The sequence below is a fragment of the Odocoileus virginianus genome, chromosome 18, assembly GCF_023699985.2.
Source record: "Odocoileus virginianus isolate 20LAN1187 ecotype Illinois chromosome 18, Ovbor_1.2, whole genome shotgun sequence".
In the NCBI taxonomy this organism is placed as follows: domain Eukaryota; kingdom Metazoa; phylum Chordata; class Mammalia; order Artiodactyla; family Cervidae; genus Odocoileus; species Odocoileus virginianus.
In genome coordinates, this window is record NC_069691.1 from 37021285 (window position 1) to 37044410 (window position 23126).

Here is a 23126-nt window from a genome sequence, read left to right on the forward strand (position 1 = left end):
TTTTCCTAGAAAAATCAGAATTGTGAAATTTGTCTTTCTTCTCCTATCATGTCATTAGCCGTGCTCATGTCCTTTCTACTCACAACCTCTTCTTTCCTCAGCAGTAAAGCAAAGTGATGGAGAGTGCCAATGCTAAAGCCAGGCCATCTTGGTTTGGATTAGTTTTACCCTCTACAAACCCAAGCAGCTGATTAACTCTCTGAGCCTCAGTTCTTTGCTTATTCACATAAAAGGCTTAGGACAGTGGCTAGCAGCTCTCAATGTTCAGTGAATCTTAGCTGGTCTTGTGATTAATGTTTATTGATCTCTATCATCCCAACCCACTCTCCACTGGCTGCCATGATCCAGTGCAATGTGTGCTATGAACTAATGAAGACTCAAGATGCTAATGGTCCCCACTCTTCCTTCTAATTTTATTGAAGATTAGCCATTGTAGGTCTCTGGATACAGACACAATGAAGAAAAGGAGCTAGGACCTCTGCCTTCAAGATGCTCACATCTTGACCAGAAGAGGGCAGGGATCTCTAGGGGTGTGATAAGAGCCATTAAATATAGTATGATGAGTTATAATAAAAGTCTGCAGAAAACTCTAGAAGGATTGAGTCATCCCTCTGGGAATGGAGATGGTAGTGAAGAGCCAGGGACATCCTTAGAGAGTAACTGGTTTTGCGGGAGGTGAGCTAGAGAACATTGTCCAGGTGGAAAGAATATTCTTGTCAAAGGCATGGAATGGTCCATTTTGGAAAGGCGTGGAGAAGTCAGTGGGTTAAAGTGAGGATGAACTATGCTCAGTACCTGGATATAAGACCACAAATAATTGCTTAAAGGCAGAAAGCCCTCTGGTGAGACCAGTCGAGATATAGTTTTAAAATTCTTCTTTAAGGGCTTCCCTGGTGGTCCAGTGCTTGGGAGTCTGCCAGCCAATATAGGGGACATTGGTTTGATCCCTGGGCAGGGAAGATTCCAGGTGCCCCCAAGGGCAACTGAGTCCCTGTGTCACAACCATTGAGCCCATGCTCCCAAGAGCCTGTGTTCTGCAACAAAAGAAGCCACTGCAATGAGACATTCAAGCATGACAGCTAGAGAGTAACCCTGCTTGCCGCAAGTAGAGAAAGTCCTTCTGCAGCAACAAAAACCCAGCAGAGCCGGAAATTTTTTTTTTTTAATATGCTTTAAGACATTATGTTTTGTAATTTATTTAACTGGGACAGATGATAGTATGACCACCAACAATTGATGAGTGAGTAATATTACTAGGAGTGAGTCACAAAGAGGAGGAAGGGGTGGGGCAGGGCTAACGTTTATGGGGAGCCAATTATGCGCAGGCTCTGTACTTAATGATGCACTCCTGTGTGGAGGGCAGACCAGAATATTTTGAAGGAGAAAGCCAATTATAGTAACAATTAAAGTGAATAGAATAAAACAAGCTATTGTATATATTTTCATAGTGTTTTCACATACATTATCTTATTACAGACTCAGTGTGGGTCTAAAATAATCCTCATTTTACAGGTAAGAAAAGCAAATCTCAGGTTAAATGTACCAAAGATCACATAACCAGTGGAGGCAAAAGAAGGAGCTACAAGATTAGGGGGACTGCACTCTAAATTGGAGATGACAAAAATAATTCATGGCAAATCAATTGGTCTTAGGCTTCTGGAGTCAGAAGGATCCTGAGGTTTCATCTGGGATGAATGGTAAGAATGCTGTAAACAGCTAGCAATGTCTGTCGTGAGACAGGGGAAGGTGAGTTGCCATCCTTGGGTAAATATCACGATACCGTAAGTGTGTGTCTTATTTGCTTGAGCATAAATGAAGTAGGCTTTAAGTCTGAGATAGTTGAGGGAGATTAAACAAAGGTGACCACAAGCTATAAAGGAGGCCAGGAAGCCCAACCTGGCACTCTTGCAATCTAGAGGGGTGGGATGGGGGAGGAGAAGAGGGCTCAAGAAGGAGGGAATATAATTATGACTGATTCATGTTGTGGTACAGCAGAAACCAACACAGCATTGCAAAGCAATTTTCCTCCAATAAAAAAAATAAAAGAAGGTTGGAAGAATGATATAAGGATTTTTCTAAGTTAATACTGTTTTTAAACCTGGTTGTAAATATGGGGCTTCCCTGCTGGCTCAGCAATAAAGAATACACCTGTCGATGCAGGAGACCTGGGTTTGATCCCTGGGTCGGAAAGATCCCCCGGAGGAGGAAATGGCAACCCACTCCAGTGTTCTTGCCTGGGGAAATCCCATGGACAGAGGAGCCTGGCAGGCTATAGTCCATGGGGTCAAAAAAGAGTTGCACAGAACTTAGGGACTAAACAATAGTAACATCAACCTAGGAGGGACAACTGAGAAGCCTTGACTGTACACACATCTATTCACTAGTCATCATAAACTCGTAAATTCTACAGCTTGTCATATACAAGACATATGACAGTGCCTGCCATCGGGGAGTTCCATCTCATTGGAGAAGACAGGATGGTAGCCTTGGTCACACAGGTATGAGACAGTTGCTGAAGTACAGAGAATAGAGAAGAGTCCTTCTTGGCACACAGGACTAGATTCCCTATCTGGCGAAGCAAACAGAAGCAGCTTGAGCCTATGAATTTCAGTTCTAGCACTCAAAGATTTCCTATTTTACCTGGTATTCACCTCTCTTTAAGATTATAATTGAATGTAAAAGACTTTTCCTGTAGTTTTTAAATAGGTTTATAGCAAAGGGTCTGGATTAATATATATCTACATAAGAATCCTTATATTTATGTCTTATGTAGATACATCTACATAAGAATCTTTATATTTATATTGTATTTTAAAATAATCCTTATATTTATTTTTATGTCAGATTATATTTATGTCCTTATATTTATAAATTCTTATATTTATTAAGTCCTTATATTCATATTTATCCTTATATTTAATCCTTATATTAAATCCAAATATTTAAATCCTTATATTTATTTATAAAAATAAATCCTTACATTTATGTCAAAATTATGCGACTTTGCATAAATTTCTTAATCTCTCTGAAGTTCAGCTTCATTGCTTTAAAAATGGGCTAATGAATCGAAACATGTATGTTATCTAGGGTGAAACAGATCACCAGCCCAGGTTGTGTGCATAAGACAAGTGCTCGGGCCTGGTGCCCTGGGAAGACCCAGAGGGATCTGGTGGAGAGGGAGGTGGGAGGGGGGACCGGGATGGGGAATACATGTAAATCCATGACTAATTGATTTCAATGTATGACAAAAACCACTGCAATGATGTAAAGTAATTAGCCTCCAACTAATAAAAATAAATGGAAAAAAAATTAAAAAAATAAAAATGGGCTAATGATATGATATCACTTATATGTGGAATCTAAAATATAACACAAATGAACTTATTTACAAAATCGAAACAGACTCACAGACATAGAAAACGAAACTTGTGATCAGCAAAGGGCAAAGAGGGGAGAGAGATAAATTAGCAGCTTGGGATTAGCAGATACAAACTACTATATGTAAAATAGATAAACAACAAGGTCCTACTCTATAGCATGGAGGCTATATTCAACATTCTGTAATAAACCATAGTGGAAAAAATATGAAAAGAATATGTATACATGTATGTATAACTGTATCAGTTTGCTGTATACCAGAAATGAATGCAACATTGTAAATAAACTATGCTTCAATTAAATAAATTAAAAATGGGCTAATGAAATTATCTCTCTCTTAAGATTTAAAATATGAGATATTCTAGCTGAAATCTCTGGCAGAATTCCTGATACATACATATGAAGTGCTAGACAAATATTAGCTACTGTTACCATTGGCTACATTGGCTACTCACCTCTACTCAAACACAGATTAAGCCCCTGTAGTAAGAAAATACATAAAACTAAGAAGAGGAAAGCTAAGATTTTCATTAGCACATATGTCTTCATTATGTTAAATACAAACTGACTTTCATGTTGATGGCAAGCAGGAATAAAGGAACTGATGGCAAAAAGAAGAAATGATTCTCAGTTAGAATTTCCTGATACCATCAAGGAAATTCTTAGCACATAAGAACTTTAGAATCATCTTTTCTTATCATTAGTTAAAAGAATTTGGTTTAAAATATGTAACAGCAACCAAAACTTTCAATGCTCTAATGAAATCAACTCATTTCATGATAGTAGTTAAACAATGATTTAATTACAGTGTTTATTTCAGTACATTCTTTAATGGATAAATAAATGGTTCCATGCAAAAGTCTTCCTCAATAAATTGCATCTAAACGGTTTTAGTACTTAGGCTCATACAAAAATTGCCTGTGATTTGAGATAGACAGCTGTTTTTTTAAGCAGCACTTGAAAGTGCTCTTGTAACTTAAACCCCAAATTCTGATTTTCAAATGGACAGCAGGGGATTTACCAAATATGTGATGAGGAATCATGTTTTCATGTTCTTTAATTTTGGCAGGAACTCTTGTTTCAATTGAAAACATTCCCTTACCATCGTGGAAACCCAGAGGGCAATCATGAGTTTAGACCTGAAAAATAAAACAGAGAAAAGACTGGAACAACATCTGGTTGTCATTTTGAAGGCCACAGAAAGGGGAAGTGGTTTTCCACTGATAGTTAAGCAAAGGCAGGCACACGTTCCACATAATGTGGAGGGCAGACAGTAAAAATACAAAGAGATGGAAGCTCCCTTTTCATTCACCATGAATGAAGCAGGTGCTGACTGTGAATGAAGCAGTTAGGATTGCTTAGTTTAGGATCCTGATGTCATTTTATATTTTTAATGTAAATGTTTTCTGTTTACATTTGGGGCCTCTCACAACCACTTTGAGAGATATGGCCATGTCGCTCAATTAGGCTCTTCCACCATAAAGATGAACCTTAGTAGGTCCGCAAAGACCACAATTAGAAATATGATTGCAAATCACTATCTCTGAATTTTCAGCCTTACAAATTATTCTATGTCTAGAAAGAAACTAAGGAAGGAAGGAAGGGGAGAGGGAGGGAGGAAGAAAGGGGAAGAAGGAAGAAAGGGGGAAAAGTGATGCTTTTGTTTCAAATACACATTTACAATTGTTGCTGTTGCTGTTTCATTGCTAAGTCAGGTCCAGCTCTTTTTGTGACCCCTTGGAGTGTAGCCCGCCAGGCTCTTCTATCCATGGGATTTCCCCAGCCAAGAATACTGGAGTGGGTTGCCATTTCCTTCTCCAGGGGATCTTCCCAACCCAGAAATCAAATCACATCTCCTGCATTGGCAGATGGATTCTTTACTGCTGAACCACCAGGGTATCCCCCCCCGCCAAAAAAAAACGTATACTAAATACAGTCCCTTTGTTGGCAAAGTAATGTCTCTGCTTTTTTTTTTTCTTTTCTGTTTTATTTATTTTTTTTGTCTCTGCTTTTTAATATTCTGTCTAGGTTGATCATAACTCTCCTTCCAAGGAGTAAGCATCTTTTAATTTCATGGCTGCAATCACCATCTGTGGTGATTTTGGAGCCCCCCAAAATAAATTCAGCCACTGTTTCCACTGTTTCTCCATCTTTTGCCATGAAGTAATGGATGCCATGATGGATGCCATGATCTTAGTTTTCTGAATGTTGAGCTTTAAGCCAACTTTTTCACTCTCCTCTTTCACTTTCATCAAGAGACTCTTTAGTTCTTCTTCACTTTCTGCCATAAGGGTGGTGTCATCTGCATATCTGGAGTTATTGATATTTCTTCCGGCAATCTTGATTCCAGCTTGTGCTTCATCCAGCCCAGCTTTTCTCATGATGTACTCTGCATGTAAGTTAAATAAGCAGGGTGACAATATACAGCCTTGACGTACTCCTTTTTCTACTAGGAACCAGTCTTTTGTTCCATGTCCGGTTCTAACTGTTGCTTCCTGACCTGCATACAGGTTTCTCAAGAGGCAGGTCAGGTGGTCTGGTAGTCTCAGTGTGGTTTTTCCAGTAATCATGTATGGATGTGAGAGTTGAACTATAAAGAAAGTTGAGCATCGAAGAATTGATGCTTTTGAACTGTGGTGTTGGAGAAGACTTTTGAGAGTCCCTTTGACTGCAAGGAGATCCAACCAGTCCATTCTAAAGGAGATCAGTCCTGGGTGTTCATTAGAAGGACTGATGTTGAAGCTGAAACTCCAGTACATTGGCCACCTGATGCAAAGAGCTGACTCATTTGAAAAGACCCTGATGCTGGGAAAGATTGAGGGCAGGAGAAGAAGGGGATGACAGAGGAGGAGATGGTTGGATGGCATCACCGACTCAATGGACATGGGTTTGGGTGGACTCTGGGAGTTGGTGATGGACAGGGAGGCCTGGCATGCTGCAGTTCATGGGGTCACAAAGAGTCGGACACGACTGAGTGACTGCACTGAACTGAAATACAGTCCCATCTCCCTGTTAGGAAATAAAGAATTTGGGGCTTTCCTGATGGCCCAGTGATTAAGAATTTGCCTTGCAATTCAAGGGACACCAATTTGATTACTGGTCCTGGAAGACCCCACATACTGTGGAGGAACTATGCCCTTGCATCACGACTACAGAAGCCCATGCACCATGGAGCCCATGCTCTGCAACAAGAGCAGTAGAGAAGCCTGTTTGCACCGCAACTAGAGAATAACCACCACTCGCCCCAACTAGAAAAAGTCCTTGAGCAACAACAAAGACCCAGCACAGCCTAAACAATAAGTAAATAAAAATAAATTTGAAAAAAGAAATGAAGAATTACTGAATAATACCATTGTCTGAGCCCCTTAAACTTTTGTAGGTCTTTGAATCTTGCTGCTACTACTTATTAACCACTTGACTTAACTACTGAAGTCTGGAGTGTTCAGATCTCTAATCTGCTCTTTTTTGAGCCTATTTTTAAAAAATTATTATAAAATGCTGTATTGAGAAAGATGTGATACATGCAGAGGGCTTTGGAATTACATGATTATTTTGGCCAGGAGGGAAACAGTATTACAACTAGTTAAGGATCATTGGATATTTTAGAGCCCCTGCAAACCTTGTTACTACATGATTGGACCTGGGGGAAAGCCTATAAAAATGTGTTTTTCTCCTATTTTGGCTGTTAATGGTGGGCAAGATCTCTGATAGGTCGTCTTCTTCTGGAGGCAAGATATGCTTCACACACAGCCAGGTAGGTGACTTCTTAGTGTCACAGCCAGGTGCATTTGAACAATGGGTTCCACAGGGGATATCTTCTCCAAGTTGACCAGGACAAGTTTATTAAGATCAACAAATAAGAATCGTAAACTGTTCTCCCATTGTTTCCCTCCACTGTGGTTTTCTCTGAGTTATTATCATTTATCACTTTCGGTCAATCAAAAGATAAAAAAGAATAAGAAGAAAAAGTCAGGAATTTTTAGACCTGTTGATGAAAAATGTGTTACCAATGAGTGAGATGAAGTCTCCTTGGAAGTTATCACAGCTTAATAGTCGATCATTCTTGCTCAGAACCTTCAAAAGCCTTTTTGGTCCCATCTCAGTGTTCCCTAGGGCTTCACAGGTGGCAAGAGTGGAAAAGAACCCACCTGCCAATGCAGGAGATGTAAGAGATGTGGGTTTGATCCCAACCTCCTGGGTTGGGAAGATCCCCTGTAGGAGGCCATAAAAATCCACTCCATATTCTTGCCTGGAGAATCTCCATGGACAGAGGAGACTGGCAGGCTACAGTCCATAGGGTCACAGAGAGTCAGACACAACTGAAGCGACTTAGCACACACACACGCACAGTGTTTCCTAATCACTCAGTCTGTGGGCTGCCTGTGTTTTTCTATTCCCAAGTGATGATCAGAGAGGGAAGCAAGATAGAAAAGAGAAGAGAGGCTCATTAGGAACTGGTAACAGCTCCCTGTGACAAGACATCTAAAAATGGAATGCTGTCTCTATCATCTTTTTCATTGTGGTATTTATTTGGCTGCGTTTTCAGGGAATGGGGAGTGAGTCAGCCTGAAAGTCTGGGCACCAGACTTAAAGTGATTTCCAGTAGGAGGCTGGGTTCAGGCAACAATGTCTATGAAATTGTATGATGAAAGACAGAAAGTTTATGGCACGAGGAGTCAGAATAAGACAAGTCCAGCTCAATTTTTCTTTCTAAAAATACATTTGAGATTGTCATGGCTTCATGCTAAGTTCTGTCTTAGTGGCCAACCAACCATGCTGTTGATTTTACTGACATAGAAGAGAGTAATTGAACTATCTGGGACTATGCAAATTTTATAATATTTCATTTTGGCATGAAGATGGTGGTGCTTTGTAACAAAGGTTCCCATGCTTCAGCAAGGGAAGACAGATGGTAACAGTCAGTAAAGAGAAAAAAAACTTCCATCTTTAAGCTCTTATTTGTGCTCAATGGGTCCTACACAAATAGCGATACACAATGCAACAGTCCACCACACCCCCATCACGCCTGCCTCCCCAGGACTGACCCTGGGGTGAAACCAAAGTTTTCAGATGAAGCAGCTTAAAAATGGAAACCTCTTTGTTGATCATCACGGAAAATATTATAATGTAGCTCAGAAAGGCTGAGCTTACTCTTGGCTTAATAAATCCAAGGTTATTAGCCCTAAAAAATAAGAACAAAGTAAACAGAAAGAAAATATCTTTCATGCAGAACACATTTATCATTTCAGGGGTAAGGTGTAGAGTAGGAAATCAATCCATGGGATTCAACTATGTTGGATTTTAGGAGGGTTCAAGTTGCAGACCGAGGTGAAGAAGTTAATATTGAATGTTAGCCCCCTCCCCACGTGTGGTTCCCCTTCCTCAACAGTTGCTAAGATTCAGACAGAGGCCAGTTGGTCTGAGGCCGATTCCTCAAATATATTCTGGTCTTTTAAACTGTAAAATTTACAACATATATGATGGAAGGGATGATATTAACAGCCTTTGAAGATTTTTATGGCATTTTAGTTGACCATTTTTCCTCTTGGCTTCCTAGCAGCATTTCAAGGAAAGTTGACGTTGTCTGTGCCCCTGTCTATTGCAGGTAGAGGAAGCTGAGGTGGGGGATGAGGGACCCTTTTTCAAAGGCAAGATCCAATAGAAAAATTGATAAACTTCCTTCTGTCCCACACAAAGAAGTACCTAAGACAGTAGGGGAGAAGACACAGAGGTACTTTATCTTCTGTATTATGTGTTGATATGTGTCCCTGGTGGCTCAGATGGTAAGAAATCTGCCTGCAATACAGGAAACCTGGGTTTGGTCCCTGAGTCAGGAAGATCCCTTGGAGAAGGAAATGGCAACCCACCAGTGTTCTTGCCTGGAGATTTCCATGGACAGAAGAACCTGGCAGGATATAGCACATGGGTTTGCAAAGTGTCAGACACAACTGAGTAACTGACGCTTTCACTTTCCCCTAAATTTAAATGTTGAAATCTTAACTCCCAATACCTGAGAAGGTGAACTTATTTGGAAATAGAGTCATTGCAGATGTAATTAACTAAGTTGGAATGAAGTCATTTACTGGACTAGGGTGGGACCCCTAATCCAATAAGACTGATGTCCTTATAAAAAGTGAAAATTTAAATACAGACATGCACACAGAGGGAACACCAGATAGAGATAAAGGCAGAGATCAGGATGATGCAGCAGAAACTCAGGAATGCCAAAGATTCCAACAAACCACCAGAAGTTAGGAGAGAGGCATGGGGCTAAGATTCTCCTTAACAGCCCTAAGCCAACACCTTGATTTTGAACTTCAAGCCTTCAAACTGAGACAGTAGATTTCTGTAGTTCTAAGCTACCCAACTTGCAGTACTTTGTTATGGCAGCCTTAGCAAATGAATACAACCTGCCACCAAACTCTGAATCTCACCAGGGTTAAGAGAATGTCATCTGTAGGTGAGAGAGGGGACATTAAAGAGAACTATCATGGCCTTGTTGGATGAGCCAAAGAGCAGACTACATGTCCTATATCATCAGTTGAAGGCTTGGCAAAACCTGCCACTGAATAGGAAAGCCTTCTCGGTGCTCCTAAGAACAGCAGTTGAAATGCAATCAGACAAGAACACTTTTTTTTTTTTTCTTGGCTGCACTGCATGGCATGTGGGACCTTAGTCCCCTGATCAGGGATTGAACCTGCACCCCTTGCATAAGAAATGTGGTGTCTTAGCCACTGGACCACCAGGGAAATCCCTACTCTGTGTTGTATAGAGACAGGTTTATACCCAGTACATATATAGAGGGTGGTGATCTCTTTAGGTGGCTCCCTGTGTCTAGCCAGTCACGCACAGTTCCGGCTTTAGAGACCCCCTCATTAACTTTGTGGTGAGCTGAGAAGAGGTTCTAGGATCAAGAAAGTAAAAGTGAAAGTCAAGTCAGTCAGTCGTGCTCAATGCTTTGTGACCCGTAGCCTACCGGGCTCCTCTGTACATGGGATATTCCTGGCAAGAGTACTGGAGTGGGTTGCCGTTTCCTTCTCCAGGGGATATTCCTGACCCAGGGATCGAACCCAGGTCTCCCACATTGTAGGCAGATGCTTTACAGTCTGAGCCACCAGGGAAGTGATTCTAGGATTACAGGGGTGTTTTATTAATAACACCAACTGTTGCTTCTCAGTCTGATTGAGAATTATAATTTCAGTCATTTCAAAGTTTAATCCCTGTGATGCTGGCGACATTGGAGTGAAGTTGTGAATATGAAAAGAGCATATTAAGGCTGAGAGGCTTCTACAAAACTGATTTCCATCATAAGGTAAGGTGAGATGAAATCGCTCAGTCGTGTCCGACTTTTTGCAACCCCATGGACTGTAGCCTACCAGGCTCTTCCATCCATGGGATTTTCCAGGCAAGAGTACTGGAGTGGGGTGCCATTTCCTTCAGAGGATCTTCCCCACCCAGGGATCGAACCCAGGTCTCCCGCATTGTAGGCCGACGCTTTACCGTCTGAGCCACCAGGGAAGTCTCTTTCCATCCTAGGTGTCTATAAACTGACCCTTTCTCAGTCCTAGTTCGGCTACCATCTCCCCATGCTCAGACCCTCAGTAGCCTCTCGGCTTCCAGCCCCAACCGGCTCTAATCCACCTCTTCCAGCCGTGACCAGTCTCCTGGCATAAAAAGCTGTGACCAGGCCACTCCTCTCCTTAAATACTCCTTAAATACTCCAGGCCCTCAGCATCTATACCAGTTTGAATTCCAGCTTCAGTCCCTTCTCACTCTTACCCAATTCCTGTCATCTAGTTGCTCTGCCCTTCGTGACATTCCCTGAACAGGTCACTTGTTTCATGATTCTTCTTTTGTTCAGATTGCTCTCTTCTGAAATGTTCTCTCTCCCATTCTTTTTATTTTTAAATGCTACCGTGTCTTCAAATCCAAGTTCAAACAGTTTCTCTGTGAACGCTCCTCAATTCCTGTCAGACAAAACACATCTTGGCTTCTATAAGAAACTGTTCATTACATTAAAATGACACTTATCATCTTGCTATCAATTTTAGTCATATAATTACCTGTTTCTTTCCTTGAAAATGAGCTTCTTGAGGATAACGCCTGTACCTTGTTTGTGGAGATAAGCCCAGTGCTTAGCAGTGTCTGGTGTGGTGAGGTTGTAGGAAGTCTTATAAATCATTGACTTGATTAGTGTGTAAACAGCAACTCACACCAGACACACACGGAAAAGGTCAGCCAGGTAAGCACCTCTCCTCACTTCTAAGGATGGGCAGGCCTGCCTGCAGAACTTCACGAAAGTTAGAGTGAAGCAATGTACAGACGGGGATACTTCCAAAATCGGGGGAGATCAATGAGGGAGTGGGTGGGTTTCTGATTTCTTAACCAGTCCCCTATTTCAAGGCTCAGATAAGAAACACTTAAGAAGGTTCACCTGGCTTCAGGCATGGCTGAAACAATATATTCAGGAAGGTGTCATCATCTATCTCTCCCTTCTGCTCTCCTCTGAGTTGGTTTTATTCCCCAGCGTTTCTTCCAGTGTGGGTCATGTCAGACTCACCAGAGAAGGGCACCATCTAAAGGTGTGCAGAATGTAAGTTGTGCAGCCAGAACTGGCAGTCCTGGTTCCAAGCGTACAGTGAACCAGGCACCCGCTGCCATAGACAGAGGCTCCTTTTTCCTCAGCATTCCAGCTGGACTTCTCCTTGTCACTCTCATGGCCTCAGCTTGTGTCACTTAGCTCCTCCTCACCAGTCACTGTGGCCATGACGATGCCTGTGCTCTCAGCGCCCCAGCCTGGGTCAGAGGCCCATTCACACAGCTGGGCATAGCCCCAACTCACAGCTGTCAGTGGTGGTCCTAGATGCCAGGTGGGCCATAGTAGATGTCCAGTGTAACGGCTGAGCACAGTTCAAGCCATCACAGGAGATTGACAAAGGCTGGCTCTTCTTCCTATTCAACCTTTCCTATAGTCTTCTACCCATCTCTTTCCTTGACATTTCAAACATTTGTAAAACAATTGGTCTTGTTTCTTAAGTAACTTTGCAGAGGCCACTTACAGAATGTTGAAAGTTGGAATTTTAGGAGTGTCTTATTTATATTTTGTAATCAGAGATGCTGAATGTTCTTTTCCACTGTACATATAACTTTGGTAAAAATGACATTCATTTATTATCACAAAGGACTTGCCTTTTGTGTGAGATTTGGGGAAGGCTGCTCCTTAAGCTCACTTAATTTTATGTGAGAAATTTCTACAATCTGGGGGACTTACCTGGCAGTCCAGAGGTTAAGACTTCACCTTCCAAGCAGAGGACCTAGGCTCAATCCCTGGTTGGGGAGCTAAGATCCCATATGCCTCACAGCCAAAAAACCAAAACATAAAGCAGAAGCAGTCTTGTAGCAAATTCAGTAAAGACTTTAAAATTGGCCCACATCCAAAAAAATCTTTTACAAAAGGGGAATTTCTACCATTTTTATTCATGTGTAATTAAGTTAAACACTGGGCACCTTCCACAGGCAAGGCCATGTGCTAAACAAATCATACATCCTGGACATTTATTCCTCAAAAGTTTGAGATATGACTATCCCCCATTTGCATAACTTGCCCAAGATGATACAGTTAGAAAGTATCAGAACCCTCATTAGCTCTCAGGTCTATAAAACCTGCGCTTTTTTCACTACAATAAGCTTTTTTTTTAATATTTGGATTTTTAAATTCACAGATTGCCACTTCATTCTTTTCTGGATTAATAAAGCATTTTCTGCCTTGAAAACTATTTATTTTACCTCTGGGTTTTCCTGAAAAAAAAAGAAAGAAAGAGAAGCAGCCAAGAAGTTAAAAGGTAAAAGGAAAGAGAAACTTTGTTTTATATTTCCATAAACAACAGGGCACGGGCCATTTTTCTTACACATGCCTATGAGATAACGAAAGCCACTGGTGTGAGACGAAAAGGAAACTGCATGCAGAGCCTTCTTGCTACAACAAGGATTAAAACATAGTGGTTGAGAGAAGGAAATGCAGCCTCACCAGGGGAAACTGTGACTCACCCTTCAGACAACTGCCTCCAAACACCTGAAGAGAATATATTCTCTGTAGAGGCTGGTGAAGAGCAGATGGGAATTTCCTGCTAATCTCCATAGAGCAAGGGAGAGAAAGTCGTTTTCTGAATGCGTGGGGCTGGAAGGGAGACAAATTTCTTGAGAGCAGGGAGCAGCCCTTCTGCAAAAGGGCCTGATAAGCCCTTGGAGCAAAGCCAGGAGCTGGAGCCTGTGGACCACAGACCTCCTTGTGCTCTCTTTAAACCACAAGACCAGTGCTACGATGTTGGATTAACGTTAACAGTTTGACTAGTTTGACAGGTAGCTCCTAGGTAGTTCAGTAGTAAAAGAATCTACCTGCTAATGCAGAAGACACAGGTTTGATCCCTGGGTTGGGAAGATCTCCTGAAGGAGGAAATGGCAACCCACTCCAGTATTCTTGCCTGGGAGATCCCATGGGCAAAGGAGACTACAGTCCATTGGGTCGCAAAGAATTGGACATGACTGAGCACACACACACACACACACACACACACACACACACACACAGACGATTACAGGGAGTTGAAAGCATGGTTTCAGTTTCCAAATATGTCTCTGTTCTTACCAACTGTAGACTCGGGTAAGTTACTTAATCTTACTTGAGTCTTGGTTTTCTTATATGTAGAAAGAAGACAGTAATACTTTCCTCTAGGGTTCTCAGAAGCATTAAATAAGATGGTATACATTTATAGCATGTTTAGCAGAGTCCCTTGCAGAACAAATGTCCTTAAGAAATGTAGTTGTTATTGTTGTATTTACATTATGATATTATAGCAGATATTCACATTATAAAGACATAAATATAGTTACCTTGATGATTCCTCAAAAATTAAATACAGAAGTACCATATGATCTAGCAATTCCACTTCTGATTAAACTTGTGTCTTTATGTAAATCACCCCCAGCCACTTAGCTCTTGAGGTCTAAGAGATCACTAATGCAATAAATTCAGGTTATCATACTCAAAGATTTAGAAAAAAATACAAATGCCTGAGGCTCAAATAGATATTTGTACACTCACATTTATAGCAGCATTAATTAAAATAACCAAAAGTTGGAAGCAACTCAAATGTCCATCAATGAAGGAATGAATAAACAAAATGAGATATACACTTACAATGGAATATTGTTCATCCATTAAAATGAAGGAAATTTTGATACATGCTATAACATAGCTGAAACTTGAAGGCATTATAAGTGAAATAAGTCAGTCACAAATGAAATAAAGACTATGAGTCCACTTATATGGGGTACCTAGAGGGTTCAAATTCATTGTTGTTATTTAGGTGCTAAGTCATGTCCAGTTCTCTTTCAATCCCTTGGAATGTAACCTGTCAGGCTCCTCTATCCAAGGAATTTCCCAGGCAAGAACACTGGAGTGGGTTGCCGTTTCCTTCTCCAGGGGATCTTCCCAACCCAGAAATTGAATCATGTCTCCGGCATTGCAGGTGGATTGTTTACCACCGAGCTACCTGGGAAACCCCATTCGAATTCATAGAGGTAGAAAATAAAACGGTGATTGCCATGGTTGGGAGGAGGGGAAATAGAGAACTAGTGTTTAACGGGTATAGAGTCTCAGCTGGAAAAGATAAAAAAACAAAACAAAGCTCTGAAGTTTTGCGGTGATAGTTACACAACTGTGGAAATGTATTTAGTGCTATAAAACTGTACACTTAGAAATGGTTAAAATGGTGGCTTTTATATTGCGTATATTTTACCACAATGAAAGAAAAAATAGTTTGGTCTTTGTTTTCTGCAACTTGAAATGCAGTTGGTGCAGGCGTGTAATGTAGAAAGTGCTCTAGGCTTTTTTCCAGAGTTTTAGGAGAGGATCAACTTCTTGGGCAACCTTTTAAAATATGAGAGACTATTGCAATGTGACATAAAACCTCTTACAATCTAACTGCTGACAATGTTGAACTTAGACTGTTAAGGGCCTATTGGGGCTTCCCTGGAGGCTCAGTGATAAAGAATCCTCCTGCCAATGCAGGAGACATGGGTTCAATCCCTGGGTTGGGAAGATCCCTTGGCGAAGGAAATGGCAACCCACTCCAGTATTCTTGCCTGGGAAATTCCACGGACAGATGAGCCTGGCAGGCTACAGTCCATAGGGTCACAAAGGAGTCAGATATGACTTAGTGACTAAACACACATCACAAGGGCCTATTGATTTAATCTTATCTTGGAATCTTATTAAGAGACATTAGGCCATCAAACAATGTATGCTGATTCTGAAAAAGGGACACAAGATACTGTGGCTTCATTTTATTTTTCTTCCTTCTTATCTGTTTTTAAGAACTTTAATGAAGCATAGTTGATATCCAATAAACTCCATATTTAAAGTGAACATTTGGTTTTGACACATATGTACACTCCTGAAATCATGGATACCAACACAGAAAACATATTCACATCCTTCCAAAAGTTTCCTCATGTCTGTTTGTAATTCCTACCTCCATCTGGTTCCTCAGTCCCACCACACCCATTCTCAGGTCACCATTGATCTGCTTTTTGTCATTATAGTTTTCCTTTCTAGAACTCTGTATGAATAGGACAATACAGAATGTATTCTTTGTCTGTCTTAAACTCAGCATAACTTTGAGATTTATCCAAGCTAGTGTGTGTATCAAAGATTCATCCCTTTTAATTGCTGAGTATTATCTGGATATACTACAATCATTTCTTTAATCATTCATTTGTGATGGGCATTTGAGTTGTTTCTAATTTGGGGACATTAGAAGTGAAGTTCCTACAAACATTCATATACAAATGTATGCATAGAAAGATGCTTTCCTTTCTCTTTGGTGAATAACTGAGTGGAACGGCTGGGTCATATAGTAGGTGTATGTTTACCTTTTTAAGAAACTATAGAATGGTTTTCCAAAGTGATTCTGCCATGTTTTACTTCTACCAGCAGTGTAATGAGAGTTCCAGTTGTTCTATATCCTTGCCAATGATTGATCAATTCAGTCTTTAACTTTAGCTTTCTAATAAGTGTGCAGTGATGTCTCATTGTGGCTTTAATTTGCATTTCCTTAATGACTAATGATTTTGATTGATCATCTTTTTCTGTCCTATTAGCCAACGTATTGGGTTGGCCCAAAAGTTCACTCGGGTCTTTCCATAAGATGTTACAGAAAAACCCAAACAAACATTTTGGCCAACCCAGTCTTTGGTGACATGAATTCAAGTCTTTGTCCATCTTTTATTGGGTTGTTTTACTGTTTCTGAGATTTGAGAGTTCTTTATCCATTGAAAAATCCTTTACCATATATGTGTCTTAAAAATACATCTCCCAGCTTTGCGCAGTGGCAATATCATAGCCAATGAGGTTTATCTGAGGCACAATTATTGCTAATTGAAAAATATGTCTCCCAGTCTGTCATAGATCTTTTCATTTCCTTAAGAAGGAAGGAAACTTTTGAATGGAGCTCCTTTTTTTCTTACTCCTAGGCTAATAATGAAGTTTGAGTTTCCTAAGAACATGCTACACAGGGAATTATAAACCAAAGCTGAAATTTTGAAACAGAATGCCAACTGAAGCCAAATTTACTGATAATTGTTTGATGGGAACAATTGTTTCTGGAGTATTATCCATCAAGTCAATTAACAAGGTAAGTGATTAACTTGGTCCTGCTAAATTAAGAGTATATTTATGTGCTGGCAATTCTAGTCCAATCTTAGAGTTTGATTGTTTTAAACTAACTATTCTAAGAGATTTTAGACAATTAAACTGAGGTTCATAAAGCAACAATCTGTGTTAAGAAAAAAGGATAAATTCATAAACTGTTACTTTTTCGAGCTCAATAAGCATCAGTGCAACAGATTTAGAGAAAATGTTTGCAATTAGAAAGACCTGATTCTGGGTGCCCTTCACCTTCCAGCTGCACTACCAGCTGCTGACTCTCTGTGTATGCCTCAGACCAGTCAAAACAGAAGTCCTTTTCAGTGAGGGCCTTGCCTGTGGCTGGACATACCTCAAGTGTATCACTTATAGAACTGCACCAGGATGGCTAGTGGACTTTCCGCAGGAGGGGTAGTGGCTATAGTAGGTCCTCATGTAATCAAATGGGTTCCTGTGTAATCAAAAACCATTTCACATTCATTATCTGACCTAAGCCCCCTGCCCTCCACACACAGCATGAAGCAGGCTTTCCTGTTTCCTTGTACTTATTTACTATTTATTTATCTCTTTGGTGTAGTATTCATTCAAATATATCACCCATTTTTTATTGTGTTATTTTCTCATTGTTGTGAGAGTATTTTTAATATATTCTGGACACAAGTCCTTTATCAGATATGTGATTTGTAAACAGTGTCTCCCAGGTTGTGGCATGCTCTTTTCATTTTCTTAAGAGTACTTTATGAACAAGTCACTGCATCAGATACATCTGGGACCTAAAAGTGCCTAACAACACCCAAAATTCCTAAACACCAGCTTTGTTAAGTGCAAAAACTACCATACAAATGTACACTCATATTACGCTGTATCTACATGTCCATTTGGTTAGGCAATATTTAAGTACTCATGTTAACTGAGATGTTTGCCAGGGCCTCCTACCTCCTTGACCCCTTAATCCATGTCTTCTGCGTGATTTCCTTAGGAGGTAGAGAAGTGGGAGTGGGAAGCAGCTCTGCCTTCTGTCCGCACTGATTTGGTTCATGTATGGACGTCTAGACACCCTCTGCTTGCTTGCCATCCGATTTCACCCCTGAACAAGTGGGGCCTTTGTGTGGGCAGCCTTCTCTACTGAAGGTTTGAAGAAGATGGAGGAGACGATTTCATCACATCAATGCACATGATTTCAGGTTGCCTGTGAGGCAACTTTATTTGCCCTTGCTAGAAATTTTTCACTGCTGCCTTATTCCAGTGAGAATCACAGCTCCAAGTGTTTCTCTCTCTTCCCTCCTCAAAAACAGATGCCCCAAAACACGCGATTGCTGTTGCAATGTCTTTTGTGTTGCCATATGCACAATCTCAAGGTCTCACCTTGTTTCACAAGAGGCCCATTCGGTATTTTTCCCAACAACCAGCACTTTCCTAGTGAGGTTTTCTGGTGCCAGCTAAAACAATTACTTCCCTCCTCATATGTAGCTGTCTATGAAGACATGCTGCCTTTTATGTGGCATAGCTGTTTAGCATATGCAAATACAGATGCAGTGTGGGGTTAGCCTCCCTCATTCTTATTAGAATTAATATTAATTTATCATTCATCCTCTACGATGATAGAGATACTGTTTAAAAAAACTTATTTTGGCTGCACGGGGTCTTCGTTGCTGCACACGGTCTTTTCATTGTGGGGGGAGGACTTCTCTACTTGCCGCACACAGGCTGTAGAACGTGTGGGCTCAGTAATTGCAGCACACAGGCTTAGCTATCCCACAACATGCTGGATCTTAGTTCCCCCACCGAGGATGGAAAGTCTGTCCCCTGCACTGGAAGGCAGATCCCCCCACCTTTTTTTAAAAACTTTTTATTTATTTATTTATTTTGTGTGATTCAGAGATACTGCTAAAATTTTGGAGTATTTCCTCCCATTCTTAATGCATTAATGCCTTCTTAATTCTTTTTATTTCTTTTTTCCCATTTATTTATATTTATTTTTTATTATTATTATTTTTCCATTTTTTTATTAGTTGGAGGCTAATTACTTTACAATATTGTAGTGGTTTTTGTCATACATTAACATGAATCAGCCACGGATTTACATGTATTCCCCATCCCGATCCCCCCTCCCACCTCCCTCTCCACCCAAGCCCGCGCTCTTAAACTTTTTATTTTGTATTGGGGTATAGCCAATTAAGAATGTTGTGATAGCTGCTGTATACAGCGAAGGGGCTCAGCCATACATACATATACATGCATCCATTTCCCCCAAATTCCCCTTCCATCAGACCACCACATAACATTGAGCAGGGTTCACTGTGCTATACAGTAGGTTGGAAAGCAGATGGTTAACCACTGGAGCACCAGTGGAAGTCTCACGGACACACTCTTGATATTCTGGATGGACCCGCATGCTCAGCTGTGGCACAGTTATTTATCATTCTGCAGAAGCCTCTCCTCTATCGGCTGGTCCCCTGCACACACCCAGAGCAGACCTTTCCCAGGCTGCCCAAGCCTCTGGCTTTCTCAGCCGGTTTAGCGGTTCGGCCCAGGCGAATTTTGGCATCCTCTTGACTGCTCTAGACAGTCCTATCACGCGGCCTTTCGAGGTCCTGACTTGTTTTTGACTCCTAGGAGAAAAGAAGCATGGGTGCAGAAGGGCTTTTGGCAGAGCTAGGCTGTGGAGTCGCAGACTGTGAGGAGCTGGAGGGGGTGGGAAAGTTTATTGTGTTCCGGGGTTCTTGACTGGCTTAGGAGGACCCCAGCAACAGACGCGCTTCTCGGTCCCACAGCTGCTGTCTTACCCAACTTACGTCAGAAGGGGGAGCTCCGAGCTCATGGTCTGCGCAGTAACTTGCCTAACATTTCTTTTCAAGGCTGAATCCCTTAACTGCAAGGCAGACGCCTAGGCATTTGCTCCAGGAGAAAAAGCTCAGCACAATGCATGGATGGAAACAGCTAATGACAGGAACAGTCACCGATTCAGGTTCTCGAAGGGTTCAGTACAAAGACAGAGTCCCAGCCATGCTGGCCAGGCGCCCAAAGAGCTCCTAGGGAAACTGTATTTTCCCAGGGTAAGCCCTAGAATAAGTGAGCAGCCCCTCTTCCCACCTGAAGTTCCCTTTCTTCCCTGCTTTCTGGTTTTTCCCTTGGCCTGAAACCACTACATCTGTTACACCTGTCTTGGATTTGGCTCTAGAGAGTAGGTGGCTTCAGAGATGCAGAGCAGCAGGAAAAGCAGGTAGGATAGTCCTGTATGAACAAGGAAGGGGTAACCAGGAGCACACTCGCTTTTCTGGGGGCGGGGGGGGGGGGCGGGTAAATGAGGAAAAAAACTAATTAGTTAGATGGTAGGGGTATCAAGCAGAGGCTTTTTCCCCTCTGGCGTCTATGCCCCGGAAGCAGACAGAGACCCCAGCTCTCCTAAGACAACCATACACTTTGGCTGTTTCATGAAGAGTGCGATAAAGGGACTGCTCCTTAACAGTGTCACAGAAGTGCCAGGGAACTTCTCACCCTTGGGCATGGCTGGGGGGTGGGGAGAGACATAAACATTTAAAAATCCTATGGAGGGGGGATGTGGAAAGGAAAGCAGGGCATCCCACAGATAATAGGGATGAATTAAGGGCAAACACAGGAGCTGAAATATTCCTCCAGTTACCCTGACAGCCAGTCAAATTCTACATTGAGGGCCAAAGAGCCTGGGGCACAGTGGCTCCCAGTGGTTCCTAGGCGCCCCTGTTTCTAAGGTCACAGTCATCTACTTGTGTCTACATTTTAATTCTGTAGAGGCTCAGGCCACATGTCTCCTAAAAATCACTTCCCTTATCATCTTTTACCTTGTATATTCCACATGACTTCCTTTTATTTTAAATTCATCGAGGGCAGGAGCCAGAAACTCTACAACTCAGCAGCTCATTCTATAAAGAATGTCTCCTAGGTGCTCTGCACTTTTTAATAATGTGTTGTCACATAAATCAAGTTGACATTAAAACTGCCACGTTGACTTTTGTTTCATAAATAATTTATTTCCCATATAAAAGTTTAAATAAATAAATAATGTGTAAATCAATTTAAAAATAGCTTACAGTCTTTAACTGTCCATTGAAATCCAGTGCATTGCATTGTCAGTTACTTCAAGAGCCTCCGCTCATTGAAGAGTCTCACATCAAAGTCACATTGTCCATTCCCAGAGCCACAGGTGAGAGACGTTCAGTCACGGAGGTACCCTGTTAGGCTCTTCAGGAAAGAAAAGTTCATGAGCATTTGCACTCGCACGACTGTCCAGGCACAGCTGTTGTACTCCATGGACTTCAGGTACTGCCCAAGGTTGAAGTAATATTTCTTCAGGTGAAGAACGGTCATGTCTCCCATAGTGAAGTTTTTCTTCTGCATGATTTCCTTCTGGATTGGCTCCAGATGATCCATCTGCCCTTGGAGTTCCACAAGGAGGTCCTCAATGACAGTCTCAGACCAGCCAGTGCTGGAGAAGTCTCTGGTGAGAATACTGAAGATCTGCTGGAGCATCTCATAGATGACCAATACGGCATCTTCCTTCTGGAACTGCTGTGCTTGCCTCATCTCCTCAGGGACCTGGAAGTCCATCCTGACCTCGAGGCAATGTTGAGGAGTTGAAGGTAACTGCCGCAGGAGTTTCTGACACACCGTATCACTCCTCCTTTGCTGGAATCGAAGCAAGCTGTAGTTCCTGGAGAGAGCTGTGGTGGAGAAACACAGCAGGAGAACCATCTGGAGGAGGCACCGGTAGGTCATGGTGAAAACAGGCACAGGGCTACCTGTTCTGCTAGTAGATGCTGAAGCTGAGCCTTCAGCCCTTTGCAGAGTGAATGTCCTTCCTCCCTGAGTGTGGGCTACTTATACAGGATTGGCCTCCATTCTTTCTATTTGAGAGGAATTTCCCACTTTCAGTTCTCCCTTTCAGTTTTCCTGTGTCATTTAAATTATTAGTTGCCTCTAAAACTCTTTTTCTTTAAGCTCCTTGCTATTTTAATTTACATATACCACGGGGAAGAAAGATACACAAACTGAGAATTTCTAATGTTTTTTAAAGTTTCAATGAGTTGCTGAATGTTAAAGAAAAATATAAGCCAAATCTTTTGAACCAGATTATTACAGGATTCTTTCATTTGTCAAAGATTTTTCTTTTTGTTTATCTCTTTTCATATTATGAGATTTGAGGAGAGGGGGCCTTGTTTGTAACAGAGTTTTCTTTTTCATAAGAATTAGGTTTAATTCTCAATTCTGCTGTTACCAAACAATAATACCTGCAGTGTATGATTTTAAAAGAGACACCTATTTTTTCTATCTAAAAGAGAATAATGTTAAACTAAACTGATAAACAATAAATAAATGATATATGTATTATTAAATTAAATATATGCTGTTTATGATTTTTAAAAAGGCAAATTTTTTTCTATCTAAAATAGAGTGATGTTCCTAGAGGGGTGGGATGGGGTAGGAGTGGGGAGGGAGGCTTCAGAGGGAGGGGATATAGGTACACCTATGGCTGATTCATGTTGATATATGGCAGAAACCAACACAATATTGTAAAGCAATTATCATTCAATTAAAAATAAATAAATTTAAATAAAAAGAAAAAATAATGTATATAAAAAACAAAATAGAATGATGCTAAACTAAGTTGATCTGAATTTTTTGGAGGCCTTAGCTGTAAGCAGGAAGACATCGCATAACTTTATCAACCTGTTGTTTTTCAGTCACTAAGTCGGGTCCGACTTTTTGCAACCCCGTGGAATGCAGCACACCAGCCTTCCCTGTCCTTCAGTACCTCCCAGAGTTTGTTCAAACTCATGTCCATTGAGTCAGTGATGCCTTCCAACCATCTCATCTTCTGTCACCCCCTTTCCCTCTTGTCCTCAATCTTTCCCAGCATCAGGGTGTTTTCTAATGAGTCAGCTCTTTGCATCAGTTGGTCAAAGCATTGGAGCTTCAGCTTCAGTATCAGTTCTTCCAATGAATATTCAGGACTGATTTCCTTTAGGATGGACTGGTTTGATGTCCTTGCAGTCCAAGGGACTCT

The 23126-nt window shown here is 41.3% G+C and overlaps 1 protein-coding gene and 1 non-coding gene across 2 annotated transcripts; one reads left to right on the plus strand and one right to left on the minus strand.

Moving 5' to 3' along the window:
* The first annotated feature begins 16755 nt into the window (after positions 1-16755).
* Positions 16756-16898, plus strand: LOC139039545 (U4 spliceosomal RNA). Its single transcript, XR_011492884.1, has one exon. It is a non-coding gene; the product is annotated as a U4 spliceosomal RNA (small nuclear RNA).
* A 4327-nt stretch (positions 16899-21225) lies between these two features.
* On the minus strand, positions 21226-21972 carry LOC139039507 (interferon beta-2-like). Its single transcript, XM_070480587.1, has one exon. The coding sequence runs from the start codon at positions 21836-21838 to the stop codon at positions 21278-21280; it is 561 nt and encodes a 186-aa protein (XP_070336688.1). The 5' UTR covers positions 21839-21972; the 3' UTR covers positions 21226-21277.
* Positions 21973-23126: the final 1154 nt, after the last annotated feature.